Source organism: Oncorhynchus keta, chromosome 28, assembly GCF_023373465.1.
Source record: "Oncorhynchus keta strain PuntledgeMale-10-30-2019 chromosome 28, Oket_V2, whole genome shotgun sequence".
Taxonomy (NCBI): domain Eukaryota; kingdom Metazoa; phylum Chordata; class Actinopteri; order Salmoniformes; family Salmonidae; genus Oncorhynchus; species Oncorhynchus keta.
Window position 1 is genome coordinate 1,446,526 of NC_068448.1, and position 13,587 is coordinate 1,460,112.

At 46.2% G+C, this 13,587-nt stretch overlaps 1 protein-coding gene across 1 annotated transcript; it reads right to left on the reverse strand.

Annotated features, from left to right (window-relative positions):
• Window positions 1–1,140: 1,140 nt before the first annotated feature.
• Window positions 1,141–10,449, reverse strand: LOC127912971 (uncharacterized). Its single transcript, XM_052484159.1, has 5 exons — window positions 10,417–10,449; window positions 10,093–10,196; window positions 3,347–4,128; window positions 2,151–2,207; window positions 1,141–1,238 (listed from the first exon to the last, which is right to left on the reverse strand). The coding sequence occupies exons 1-5, from the start codon at window positions 10,447–10,449 to the stop codon at window positions 1,168–1,170; spliced, it is 1,047 nt and encodes a 348-aa protein (XP_052340119.1). The 3' UTR covers window positions 1,141–1,167.
• Window positions 10,450–13,587: the final 3,138 nt, after the last annotated feature.

A 13,587-nucleotide genomic window follows, 5' to 3' on the forward strand; every position in this document is an offset into this window, starting at 1 on the left:
GTAATATAGAGATGGGGAGAGGTCTGTCTGTAATGAAGAGATGGGGAGAGGTCTGTCTGTAATAAAGAGATGGGGAGAGGTCTGTCTGTAATAAAGAGATGGGGAGAGGTCTGTCTGTAATGAAGAGATGGGGAGAGGTCTGTCTGTAATGAAGAGATGGGGAGAGGTCTGTCTGTAATGAAGAGATGGGGAGAGGTCTGTCTGTAATGAAGAGATGGGGAGAGGTCTGTCATAATAAAGAGATGGGGAGAGGTCTGTCTGTAGTAAAGAGATGGGGAGAGGTCTGTCTGTAATAAAGAGATGGGGAGAGGTCTGTCTGTAATAAAGAGATGGGGAGAGGTCTGTCTGTAATGAAGAGATGGGGAGAGGTCTGTCTGTAATGAAGAGATGGGGAGAGGTCTGGCTGTAATAAAGAGATGGGGAGAGGTCTGTCTGTAATAAAGAGATGGGGAGAGGTCTAGCCGTAATAAAGAGATGCTCTGCTTTTTTGACTCCACACTCCAAAAAGCAAGTCCTGCAGGCTTTAGTTTAGCGTAATCTTGAATCTTGTCCAGCCATGTGATCCAGTGCTGCAAGGAAAGACCTAGTTAAGCTGCAGCTGGACCAGATCAGAGTGACACCTCTTTCTCTTCATTGTCATCAGAGGGCTGATATTATTACTATGCTGCCAGTCTCTTCTCTTGGCTAAGAGTTGAGGAGAGACTGACTGCATCACTTCTTGTTTTTATAAGAAACATTCATGTATTGATGTGTTGAAAACCCCAAATTGTTTGCACAGTCAACTTACACACAGCTCTGACACACACACACTTACCCCACCAGACATGCCACCAGGGGTATTTTCATAGTCCACAAATCCAGAACAAATTCCAGAAAGCGTACAGTATTATATAGAGCCATTATTGCATGGAACTTCCTTCCATCTCATATCGCTCAAACAAACATCAAACCTGGTTTCAAAAAACAGATAAAGCAACGCCTCACAGCACAACGTCTCTCCCCTATTGGACCTAGATAATGTGTCTGTATGCATTGATATGTAGGCCAACGCCTCTCCTCTATTGGACCTAGATAATGTGTCTGTATGCATTGATATGTAGGCCAACGTCTCTCCCCTATTGGACCTAGATAATGTGTCTGTATGCTTTGATATGTAGACCAACGTCTCTACTCTATTGGACCTAGATAATGTGTCTGTATGCATTGATATGTAGACCAACGTCTCTCCTCTATTGGACCTAGATAATGTGTCTGTATGCATTGATATGTAGACCAACGCCTCTCCTCTATGTGACCTAGATAATGTGTCTGTATGTATTGATATGTAGGCCAACGTCTCTCCCCTATTGGACCTAGATAATGTGTCTGTATGTATTGATATGTAGACCAACGCCTCTCCCCTATTGGACCTAGATAATGTGTCTGTATGCTTTGATATGTAGACCAATGTCTCTCCTCTATGTGACCTAGATAATGTGTCTGTATGCATTGATATGTAGGCCAACGCCTCTCCTCTATTGGACCTAGATAATGTGTCTGTATGCATTGATATGTAGGCCAACGTCTCTCCCCTATTGGACCTAGATAATGTGTCTGTATGCATTGATATGTAGACCAACGTCTCTCCCCTATTGGACCTAGATAATGTGTCTGTATGCATTGATATGTAGACCAACGTCTCTCCTCTATTGGACCTAGATAATGTGTCTGTATGCATTGATATGTAGACCAACGTCTCTCCTCTATTGGACCTAGATAATGTGTCTGTATGCATTGATATGTAGACCAACGTCTCTCCTCTATTGGACCTAGATAATGTGTCTGTATGCATTGATATGTAGACCAACGTCTCTCCCCTATTGGACCTAGATAATGTGTCTGTATGCATTGATATGTAGACCAACGCCTCTCCCCTATTGGACCTAGATAATGTGTCTGTATGCATTGATATGTAGACCAACGTCTCTCCCCTATTGGACCTAGATAATGTGTCTGTATGCATTGATATGTAGACCAACGTCTCTCCCCTATTGGACCTAGATAATGTGTCTGTATGCATTGATATGTAGACCAACGTCTCTCCCCTATTGGACCTAGATAATGTGTCTGTATGCATTGATATGTAGACCAACGTCTCTCCCCTATTGGACCTAGATAATGTGTCTGTATGCATTGATATGTAGACCAACGTCTCTCCCCTATTGGACCTAGATAATGTGTCTGTATGCATTGATATGTAGGCCAACGTCTCTCCTCTATTGGACCTAGATAATGTGTCTGTATGCATTGATATGTAGACCAACGTCTCTCCCCTATTGGACCTAGATAATGTGTCTGTATGCATTGATATGTAGGCCAACGTCTCTCCTCTATTGGACCTAGATAATGTGTCTGTATGCATTGATATGTAGACCAACGCCTCTCCTCTATGTGACCTAGATAATGTGTCTGTATGCATTGATATGTAGACCAACGTCTCTCCCCTATTGGACCTAGATAATGTGTCTGTATGCATTGATATGTAGGCCAACGTCTCTCCTCTATTGGACCTAGATAATGTGTCTGTATGCATTGATATGTAGGCCAACGTCTCTCCCCTATTGGACCTAGATAATGTGTCTGTATGCATTGATATGTAGGCCAACGTCTCTCCTCTATTGGACCTAGATAATGTGTCTGTATGCATTGATATGTAGACCAACGTCTCTCCTCTATTGGACCTAGATAATGTGTCTGTATGCATTGATATGTAGGCCAACGTCTCTCCTCTATTGGACCTAGATAATGTGTCTGTATGCATTGATATGTAGGCCAACGTCTCTCCCCTATTGGACCTAGATAATGTGTCTGTATGCATTGATATGTAGACCAACGTCTCTCCTCTATTGGACCTAGATAATGTGTCTGTATGCATTGATATGTAGACCAACGTCTCTCCCCTATTGGACCTAGATAATGTGTCTGTATGCATTGATATGTAGGCCAACGTCTCTCCTCTATTGGACCTAGATAATGTGTCTGTATGCATTGATATGTAGACCAACGTCTCTCCTCTATTGGACCTAGATAATGTGTCTGTATGCATTGATATGTAGGCCAACGTCTCTCCTCTATTGGACCTAGATAATGTGTCTGTATGCATTGATATGTAGGCCAACGTCTCTCCTCTATTGGACCTAGATAATGTGTCTGTATGCATTGATATGTAGACCAACGTCTCTCCTCTATTGGACCTAGATAATGTGTCTGTATGCATTGATATGTAGGCCAACGTCTCTCCCTATTGGACCTAGATAATGTGTCTGTATGCATTGATATGTAGGCCAACGTCTCTCCTCTATTGGACCTAGATAATGTGTCTGTATGCATTGATATGTAGACCAACGTCTCTCCTCTATTGGACCTAGATAATGTGTCTGTATGCATTGATATGTAGGCCAACGTCTCTCCTCTATTGGACCTAGATAATGTGTCTGTATGCATTGATATGTAGGCCAACGTCTCTCCCCTATTGGACCTAGATAATGTGTCTGTATGCATTGATATGTAGACCAACGTCTCTCCTCTATTGGACCTAGATAATGTGTCTGTATGCATTGATATGTAGACCAACGTCTCTCCCCTATTGGACCTAGATAATGTGTCTGTATGCATTGATATGTAGGCCAACGTCTCTCCTCTATTGGACCTAGATAATGTGTCTGTATGCATTGATATGTAGACCAACGTCTCTCCCCTATTGGACCTAGATAATGTGTCTGTATGCATTGATATGTAGGCCAACGTCTCTCCTCTATTGGACCTAGATAATGTGTCTGTATGCATTGATATGTAGGCCAACGCCTCTCCCCTATTTGACCTAGATAATGTGTCTGTATGCATTGATATGTAGGCCAACGTCTCTCCCCTATTGGACCTAGATAATGTGTCTGTATACATTGATATGTAGGCCAACGTCTCTCCCCTATTGGACCTAGATAATGTGTCTGTATACATTGATATGTAGGCCAACGCCTCTCCCCTATTTGACCTAGATAATGTGTCTGTATGCTTTGATATGTAGGCCAAGTGTTCCATTTTAAAAATGTATGTAGTTCTGTCTTTGAGTTGTTCTTGTTTATTAATGTTCTGTGTTATGTCATGATTCATGTGTTGTGTGGACCCCAGGAAGAGTAGCTGCTGCTTTTGCAAAATAAAATAAAATACCAAATATGGACTAACTGGCCTGAAAAATACTGTTTTTTTGTTTTGAAAATTATAACATTCCTAAAGAAAATCATAAGACTGGATAGTAATTTGTTTTCAACGTGAAGCCATGAGAGATCCTGATGCATTTGGATCATATTCATACGGATAGAGCAGAGAAGATATAATCTACCAGCCCTGTTTTGAGCAGAGAAGATATAATCTACCAGCCCTGTTTTGAGAATAGATAATCTACCAGCCCTGTTTTGAGCAATGAAGAGATAATCTACCAGCCCTGTTTTGAGCAATGAAGAGATAATCTACCAGCCCTGTTTTGAGCAATGAAGAGATAATCTACCAGCCCTGTTTTGAGCAATGAAGAGATAATCTACCAGCCCTGTTTTTAGCAATGAAGAGATAATCTACCAGCCCTGTTTTGAGCCATTTTGAGTTTTTTTTTTATATATTCCTTTGCTGTAGATGACCATGTAATTTTCATCATAGATATATTTCAGCTGTGAGAGACGGAATCTAAAACAAAAATCCAGAAAATCACATTGTATGATTTTTAAGTAATTAAAAATGCATTTTATTGCATGACACAAGTATTTGATACATCAGAAAAGCAACTTAATATTTGGTACAGAAACATTTGTTTACAATTACAGAGATCATACGTTTCCTGTAGTTCTTGACCAGGTTTGCAAACACTGCAGCAGGGATTTTGGCCCACTCCTCCATACAGACCTTCTCCAGATCCTTCAGGTTTCGGGGCTGTCACTGGGCAATACGGACTTTCAGCTCCCTCCAAAGATTTTCTATTGGGTTCAGGTCTGGAGACTGGCCTTGAGACTCCAGGACCTTGAGATGCTTCTTACGGAGCCACCCCTTAGTTGCCCTGGCTGTGTGTTTCGGGTCGTTGTCATGCTGGAAGACCCAGCAGCGACCCATCTTCAATACTCTTACTAAGGGAAGGAGGTTGTTGGCCAAGATCTCGCGATACATGGCCCCATCCATCCTCCCCTCAATACGGTGCAGTCGTCCTGTCCCCTTTGCAGAAAAGCATCCCCAAAGAATGATGTTTCCACCTCCATGCTTCACGGTTGGGATGGTGTTCTTGGGGTTGTACTCATCCTTCTTTAGACCAAAAAGCTCTATTTTTGTCTCATCCGACCACATGACCCTCTCCCATTCCTCCTCTGGATCATCCAGATGGTCATTGGCAAACTTCAGACGGGCCTGGACATGCGCTGGCTTGAGCAGGGGCACCTTGTGTGCGCTGCAGGGTTTTAATCCATGACGGCGTAGTGTGTTACTCATGGTTTTCTTTGAGACTGTGGTCCCAGCTCTCTTCAGGTCATTGACCAGGTCCTGCCGTGTAGTTCTGGGCTGATCCCTCACCTTCCTCATGATCATTGATGCCCCACTAGGTGAGATCTTGCATGGAGCCCCAGACCGAGGGTGATTGACAGTCATCTTGAACTTCTTCCATTTTCTAATAATTGCGCCAACAGTTGTTGCCTTCTCACCAAGCTGCTTGCCTATTGTCCTGTAGCCCATCACAGCCTTGTGCAGGTCTACAATTTTATCCCTGATGTCCTTACACAGCTCTCTGGTCTTGGCCATTGTGGAGAGGTTGGAGTCTGTTTGATTGAGTGTGTGGACAGGTGTCTTTTATACAGGTAACAAATTCAAACAGGTGTAGTTAATACAGGTAATGAGTGGAGAACAGGAGGGCTTCTTAAAGAAAAATTAACAGGTCTGTCAGAGCCGGAATTCTTACTGGTTGGTAGGTGATCAAATACTTATGTCATGCAATAAAATGCAAATTAATTACTTAAAAATCATACAATGTGATTTTCTGGATTTTTGTTTTAGATTCCGTCTCTCACAGTTGAAGCGTACCTATGATAAACCTTACAGACCTCTACATGCTTTGTAAGTAGGAAAACCTGCAAAATCAGCAGTGTATCAAATACTTGTTCTCCCCACTGTAACTGGACAGTACTCTAAGTGTGATAGGACTAGGGATTGACCATATAACTGGACAGTACTCTAAGTGTGATAGGACCAGGGATTGACCATATAACTGGACAGTACTCTAAGTGTGATAGGACCAGGGACTGACTGTATAACTGGACAGTACTCTAAGTGTGAAAGGACCAGGGACTGACCGTATAACCAGACAGTACTCTAAGTGTGATAGGACCAGGGACTGACCGTATAACCAGACAGTACTCTAAGAGTGATAGGACCAGGGACTGACTGTATAACTGGACAGTACTCTAAGAGTGATAGGACCAGGGACTGACTGTATAACTGGACAGTACTCTAAGTGTGAAAGGACCAGGGACTGACCATATAACTGGACAGTACTCTAAGTGTGATAGGACCAGGGACTGACCATATAACTGGACAGTACTCTAAGTGTGATAGGACCAGGGACTGACCATATAACCAGACAGTACTCTAAGTGTGATAGGACCAGGGATTGACTGTATAACCAGACAGTACTCTAAGTGTGAGGGATTGACCATATAACTGGACAGTATTCTAAGTATGATAGGACCAGGGATTGACCATATAACCAGACAGTACTCTAAGTGTGATAGGACCAGGGATTGACCATATAACCAGACAGTACTCTAAGTGTGATAGGACCAGGGATTGACCATATAACCAGACAGTACTCTAAGTGTGATAGGACCAGGGACAGTACTCTAAGTGTGATATGACCAGGGATTGACCATATAACTGGACAGTACTCTAAGTGTGATATGACCAGGGATTGACCATATAACTGGATAGTACTATAAGTGTGATATGACCAGGGATTGACCATATGACTGGACAGTACTCTAAGTGTGATAGGACCAGGGACAGTACTCTAAGTGTGATAGGACCAGGGATTGACCAGATAACTGGATAGTATTCTAAGTGTGATAGGACCAGGGATTGACCATATAACTGGACAGTACTCTAAGTGTGATAGGACCAGGGATTGACCATATAACTGGACAGTACTCTAAGTGTGATAGGACCAGGGATTGACCAGATAACTGGACAGTACTCTAAGTGTGATAGGACCAGGGATTGACCATATAACCAGACAGTACTCTAAGTGTGATAGGACCAGGGATTGACCATATAACCAGACAGTACTCTAAGTGTGATAGGACCAGGGATTGACCATATAACTGGACAGTACTCTAAGTGTGATAGGACCAGGGATTGACCATATAACTGGACAGTACTCTAAGTGTGATAGGACCAGGGATTGACCATATAACCAGACAGTACTCTAAGTGTGATAGGACCAGGGATTGACCATATAACTGGACAGTACTCTAAGTGTGATAGGACAAGGGATTGACCATATAACTGGACAGTACTCTAAGTGTTATAGGACCAGGGATTGACCATTTAATTGGACAGTACAAGTCAGATGACATAGTGCACACAAATCAGATGACTTAGTGCACACAAATCAGATGACATAGTGCACACAAATCAGATGACATAGTGCACACACATCAGATGACTTAGTGCACACAAATCAGATGACATAGTGCACACAAATCAGATGACATAGTGCACACAAATCAGATGACATAGTGCACACAAATCAGATGACATAGTGCACACAAATCAGATGACATAGTGCACACAAATCAGATGACATAGTGCACACAAATCAGATGACATAGTGCACACAAATCAGATGACATAGTGCACACAAATCAGATGACATAGTACACACAAGTCAGATAACATAGTGCACACAAATCAATTTGTGTCTGTCAGCCTGTCTAATACTGTAGCTACAGTAGACTAGATGTGTCTGTCAGCCTGTCTAATACTGTAGCTACAGTAGACTAGATGTGTCTGTCAGCCTGTCTAATACTGTAGCTACAGTAGACTAGATGTGTCTGTCAGCCCGTCTAATACTGTAGCTACAGTAGACTAGATGTGTCTGTCAGCCCGTCTAATACTGTAGCTACAGTAGACTAGATGTGTCTGTCAGCCCGTCTAATACTGTAGCTACAGTAGACTAGATGTGTCTGTCAGCCCGTCTAATACTGTAGCTACAGTAGACTAGATGTGTCTGTCAGCCCGTCTAATACTGTAGCTACAGTAGACTAGATGTGTCTGTCAGCCTGTCTAATACTGTAGCTACAGTAGACTAGATGTGTCTGTCAGCCCGTCTAATACTGTAGCTACAGTAGACTAGATGTGTCTGTCAGCCTGTCTAATACTGTAGCTACAGTAGACTAGATGTGTCTGTCAGCCCGTCTAATATTGTAGCTACAGTAGACTAGATGTCAGCCGCAGGTAGGTAGCCAACCTAGCTATCGTCTGTCTCTCTGTGTCTGTCTAGTGTACCTCTTAGCCCGTTTACCTGCGTGTGTGTCCACTGTACCTCTGTGTGTGTTTACTGTACCTGTGTGTGTGTGTGTGTGTGTGTGTGTGTGTGTGTGTGTGTGTGTGTGTGTGTGTGTGTGTGTCTACTGTACCTCTGTGTGTGTGTGTGTGTCTACTGTACCTCTGTGTGTGTGTGTGTGTGTGTCTCCTGTACCTCTGTGTGTGTGTGTGTGTGTGTGTCTCCTGTACCTCTGTGTGTGTGTCTCCTGTACCTCTGTGTGTGTCTCCTGTACCTCTGTGTGTGTCTCCTGTACCTCTGTGTGTGTGTCTCCTGTACCTCTGTGTGTGTGTCTCCTGTACCTCTGTGTGTGTGTGCGTGTGTGTTTACTGTACCTCTGTGTGTGTGTGTGTCTCCTGTACCTGTGTGTGTGTGTGTGTGTGTGTGTGTGTGTGTGTGTGTGTGTGTGTGTGTGTGTGTGTGTGTGTGTGTGTGTGTGTGTGTGTGTGCGCGTGTGTGTGTGTGAGTGTACTGTACCTCTGTGTGTGTGTGTGTGTGTGTGTGTACTGTACCTCTGTGTGTGTGTGTGTGCGTGCGTGTGTGTGTGTGTCTGCTGTGTGTGCTGTGTGTGTGTGTGTGTGTGTGTGTGTGTGTGTGTGTGTGTGTGTGTGTGTGTGTGTGTGTGTGTGTGTGTGTGTGTGTGTGTGTGTGTGTGTGTGTGTGTGTGTGTGTGTGTGTGTGTGTGTGTGCGCGTGTGTGTGTGTGTCTTCTGTACCTCTGTGTGTGTGTACTGTATCTCTGTGTGTGTGTGTGTGTGTGTGTCTGATAACTATCACTTGCTGTCGAAGAGGTCTATATTTAGATCCATGCATTATTCAACAAGCTTTTTAGTAATTTAGTTCCCACGGCGGACAGACAGACTGACGGTGTCTCTCTCCGAGTGTAGCAGGCCGGCCTGTAGCCTCTACAGGTTGCTATTGGTCTCATTCACTGTCTGTAGCGTTACGAGTGTAGCAGGCCGGCCTGTAGCCTCTACAGGTTGCTATTGGTCTCATTCACTGTCTGTAGCGTTACGAGTGTAGCAGGCCGGCCTGCTGTAGCCTCTGCAGGTTGCTATTGGTCTCATTCACTGTCTGTAGCGTTACGAGTGTAGCAGGCCGGCCTGTAACCTCTGCAGGTTGCTATGGTCTCATTCACTGTCTGTAGCGTTACGAGTGTAGCAGGCCGGCCTGCTGTAACCTCTGCAGGTTGCTATGGGTCTCATTCACTGTCTGTAGCGTTACGAGTGTAGCAGGCCGGCCTGCTGTAGCCTCTACAGGTTGCTATTGGTCTCATTCACTGTCTGTAGCGTTACGAGTGTAGCAGGCCGGCCTGCTGTAACCTCTGCAGGTTGCTATGGGTCTCATTCACTGTCTGTAGTGTTACGAGTGTAGCAGGCCGGCCTGCTGTAGCCTCTGCAGGTTGCTATGGTCTCATTCACTGTCTGTAGCGTTACGAGTGTAGCAGGCCGGCCTGTAACCTCTGCAGGTTGCTATGGTCTCATTCACTGTCTGTAGCGATACGAGTGTAGCAGGCCGGCCTGCTGTAGCCTCTGCAGGTTGCTATTGGTCTCATTCACTGTCTGTAGCGTTACGCTGTGCAGAATGATGACCTACCAATACCAGAAGTCAAATGTACAATTGTGACTGTTGTGCTTTCAGGGGGTAGAAATGCTGCGACTGTAACAGACGAGGAGGAGAGAGAGGAGACGAGAGAGGGGGGAGGAGGAGGAGAGAGAGAGGAGACGAGAGAGAGAGAGGAACAGACAGTCAGAGAACCAGTATGGACTATGACAGAAGGTGAGTAAACTTCTGACTTCACTTCTACTGTACCTTTTCTATAGACGGGATACCTGACAACGTCATGACTTATTGATGCCCCATCACAGGGTCGAAGGTCATGATTGGACAAGATGACGCCGACAGCCCTGTTTTCTAGCTCCCAGTCAACTTTATAGTATTTCTTTATTTTTATTATAATTTATTTGTTTTTCTTACATTATTCCCTGTATTATTATTATTATTATATTACCTTCAGCCAGGAAATAACCTTTTGGACATTAGATCGGCGGTCAGTCGCCAGAAATCAAGCACAAATTCCACTTCCTGCCCTGGATCCTTTGTTTGAAAAAAACCAGACTGTTAAGTAGCAGTGGTGGGAAAACCAGGCCTCCAGGCAACCAGACTGTTAAGTAGCAGTGGTGGGAAAACCAGGCCTCCAGGCAACCAGACTGTTAAGTAGCAATGGTGGGAAAAACCAGGCCTCCAGGCAACCAGACTGTTAAGTAGCAGTGGTGGGAAAACCAGGCCTCCAGGCAACCAGACTGTTAAGTAGCAGTGGTGGGAAAACCAGGCCTCCAGGCAACCAGACTGTTAAGTAGCAGTGGAGGGAAAACCAGGCCTCCAGGCAACCAGACTGTTAAGTAGCAGTGGTGGGAAAACCAGGCCTCCAGGCAACCAGACTGTTAAGTAGCAGTGGTGGGAAAAACCAGGCCTCCAGGCAACCAGACTGTTAAGTAGCAGTGGTGGGAAAAACCAGGCCTCCAGGCAACCAGACTGTTACAGGAGTGGTGGGAAACCAGGCCTCCAGGCAACCAGACTGTTAAGTAGCAGTGGTGGGAAAAACCAGGCCTCCAGGCAACCAGACTGTTAAGTAGCAGTGGTGGGAAAAACCAGGCCTCCAGGCAACCAGACTGTTAAGTAGGAGTGGTGGGAAAAACCAGGCCTCCAGGCAACCAGACTGTTAAGTAGCAGTGGTGGGAAAACCAGGCCTCCAGGCAACCAGACTGTTAAGTAGCAGTGGTGGGAAAAACCAGGCCTCCAGGCAACCAGACTGTTAAGTAGGAGTGGTGGGAAAACCAGGCCTCCAGGCAACCAGACTGTTAAGTAGCAGTGGTGGGAAAACCAGGCCTCCAGGCAACCAGACTGTTGAAGTAGCAGTGGTGGGAAAAACCAGGCCTCCAGGCAACCAGACTGTTAAGTAGCAGTGGTGGGAAACCAGGCAACCAGACTGTTAAGTAGCAGTGGTGGGAAAACCAGGCAACCAGACTGTTAAGTAGCAGTGGTGGAAAAACCAGGCCTCCAGGCAACCAGACTGTTAAGTAGCAGTGGTGGGAAAACCAGGCCTCCAGGCAACCAGACTGTTAAGTAGCAGTGGTGGGAAAAACCAGGCCTCCAGGCAACCAGACTATTAAGTAGCAGTGGTGGGAAAACCAGGCCTCCAGGCAACCAGACTGTTAAGTAGGAGTGGTGGGAAAAACCAGGCCTCCAGGCAACCAGACTGTTAAGTAGCAGTGGTGGGAAAAGTTACCGATTGTCATATTTGAGTAAAAGTATAAGTACCTTAATAGAAAATGACTAAAGTAAAAGTGAAAGTCACCCAGTAAAATACTACTTGAGTAAAAATCTAAAAGTATTTGGTTTTAAATATACTTAAGTATCAAAAGTATAAATATAAATCAATTCTAATTTATTATATTAAGCAAACTAGACGGCACCATTTTAGTGTTTTAATCATTTACAGATAGCCAGGGGAACACTCAGACATCATTTACAGATAGCCAGGGGAACACTCAGACATCATTTACAGATAGCCAGGGGAACACTCAGACATCATTTACAGATAGCCAGGGGAACACTCCCAACACTCAGACATCATTTACACATACCCAGGGGAACACTCAGACATAATTTACAGATAGCCAGGGGAACACTCAGACATCATTTACAGATAGCCAGGGGAACACTCCCAACACTCAGACATCATTTACAGATAGCCAGGGGAACACTCAGACATCATTTACAGACAGCCAGGGGAACACTCCATCACTCAGACATCATTTACAGATAGCCAGGGGAACACTCAGACATCATTTACAGACAGCCAGGGGAACACTCCATCACTCAGACATCATTTACAGATAGCCAGGGGAACACTCAGACATCATTTACAGATAGCCAGGGGAACACTCAGACATCATTTACAGATAGCCAGGGGAACACTCAGACATCATTTACAGACAGCCAGGGGAACACCCCATCACTCAGACATCATTTACAGATAGCCAGGGGAACACTCAGACATCATTTACAGACAGCCAGGGAACACTCCAACACTCAGACATCATTTACAGATAGCCAGGGAACACTGGGGCATGACACTGGCACTGCCTGCACCACCACCTGCCACCGCCACCACACCTGCCTGCCTCTGCCACCCACCCCCCCCCCCACCCCCCCCCCCCCCCCACCCCACCCACCCCCCCCCCCCCCCCCCCCCCCCCCCACCCCCCCCCCCCCCCCCCCCCCCCCCCCCCCCCCCCCCCCCCCCCCACCACACCCCCCCCCCCCACCACCCCCCCCCCCCCCCCCACCACCCCCCCCCCCCCCCCCCACCCCCCCCCCCCACCCCCCACCCCACCCCCCACCCCCCCCCCCCCCCCAACACATATAACGCCTCTCTCTCTACCTCCCTCTTCCTGCCTTCCTGCTGCCCTCACTTGTCTTTCTCTCCTGCCTGCTGCCCTGCCTGCTCCTGCCTTTCTCTTCCGCCTCCTCTCTCGCCTCTGCTCTGCCTGCACTGCCTCTCCTCCTGCCTGCCACCTGCCTCTCTCTCTCCTCCTCCTCTCACCTACCCCCTGCTCTCTCCTCCTCCCTCTCTCCATCTCTCTCTTCTCTCTCTCTCTCTCTCTCTTTCTTTCTTTCTTTCTCTTTCTCTCACTCCCTTTAACTGAAGGGGGTCGGGGGAGACCGCATGGGTCGCTATGGCAACAACAGCTCCTCCGACCACGACTACCGAGACATGGATTACCGGGGCTACGGACCGGAAGAGGCAGAGCTGGGAGACAGATATGACCTCAGAGCCGGTGCCGGCCGCAGTTTAATAAAGCCGGCCAACCGGCGGCGTCCGGAGTTCACGACACCGGCTCGTTTCCACGACCAACGGCCAGGGTTCCGTCAGAGGGTGGTCGGGCGGTAAAGGGTTCCCTCGGTCCCTGGTCTTAC

What these genes read in the sequence shown, in the direction of transcription:
- LOC127912971 (XM_052484159.1), bottom strand. Translation starts at nt 10,449, where the DNA reads ATGACGTTGTCAGGTATCCCGTCTATAGAAAAG. An exon ending in GTATCCCGTCTATAGAAAAG is followed by an intron (nt 10,197 to 10,416) that starts GTACAGTAGAAG and finishes TGGTATTGGTAG; the next exon opens with GTCATCATTCTGCACAGCGT. An exon ending in CATACAGACACATTATCTAG is followed by an intron (nt 2,208 to 3,346) that starts GTCCAATAGAGG and finishes CACATTATCTAG; the next exon opens with GTCCAATAGGGGAGAGACGT.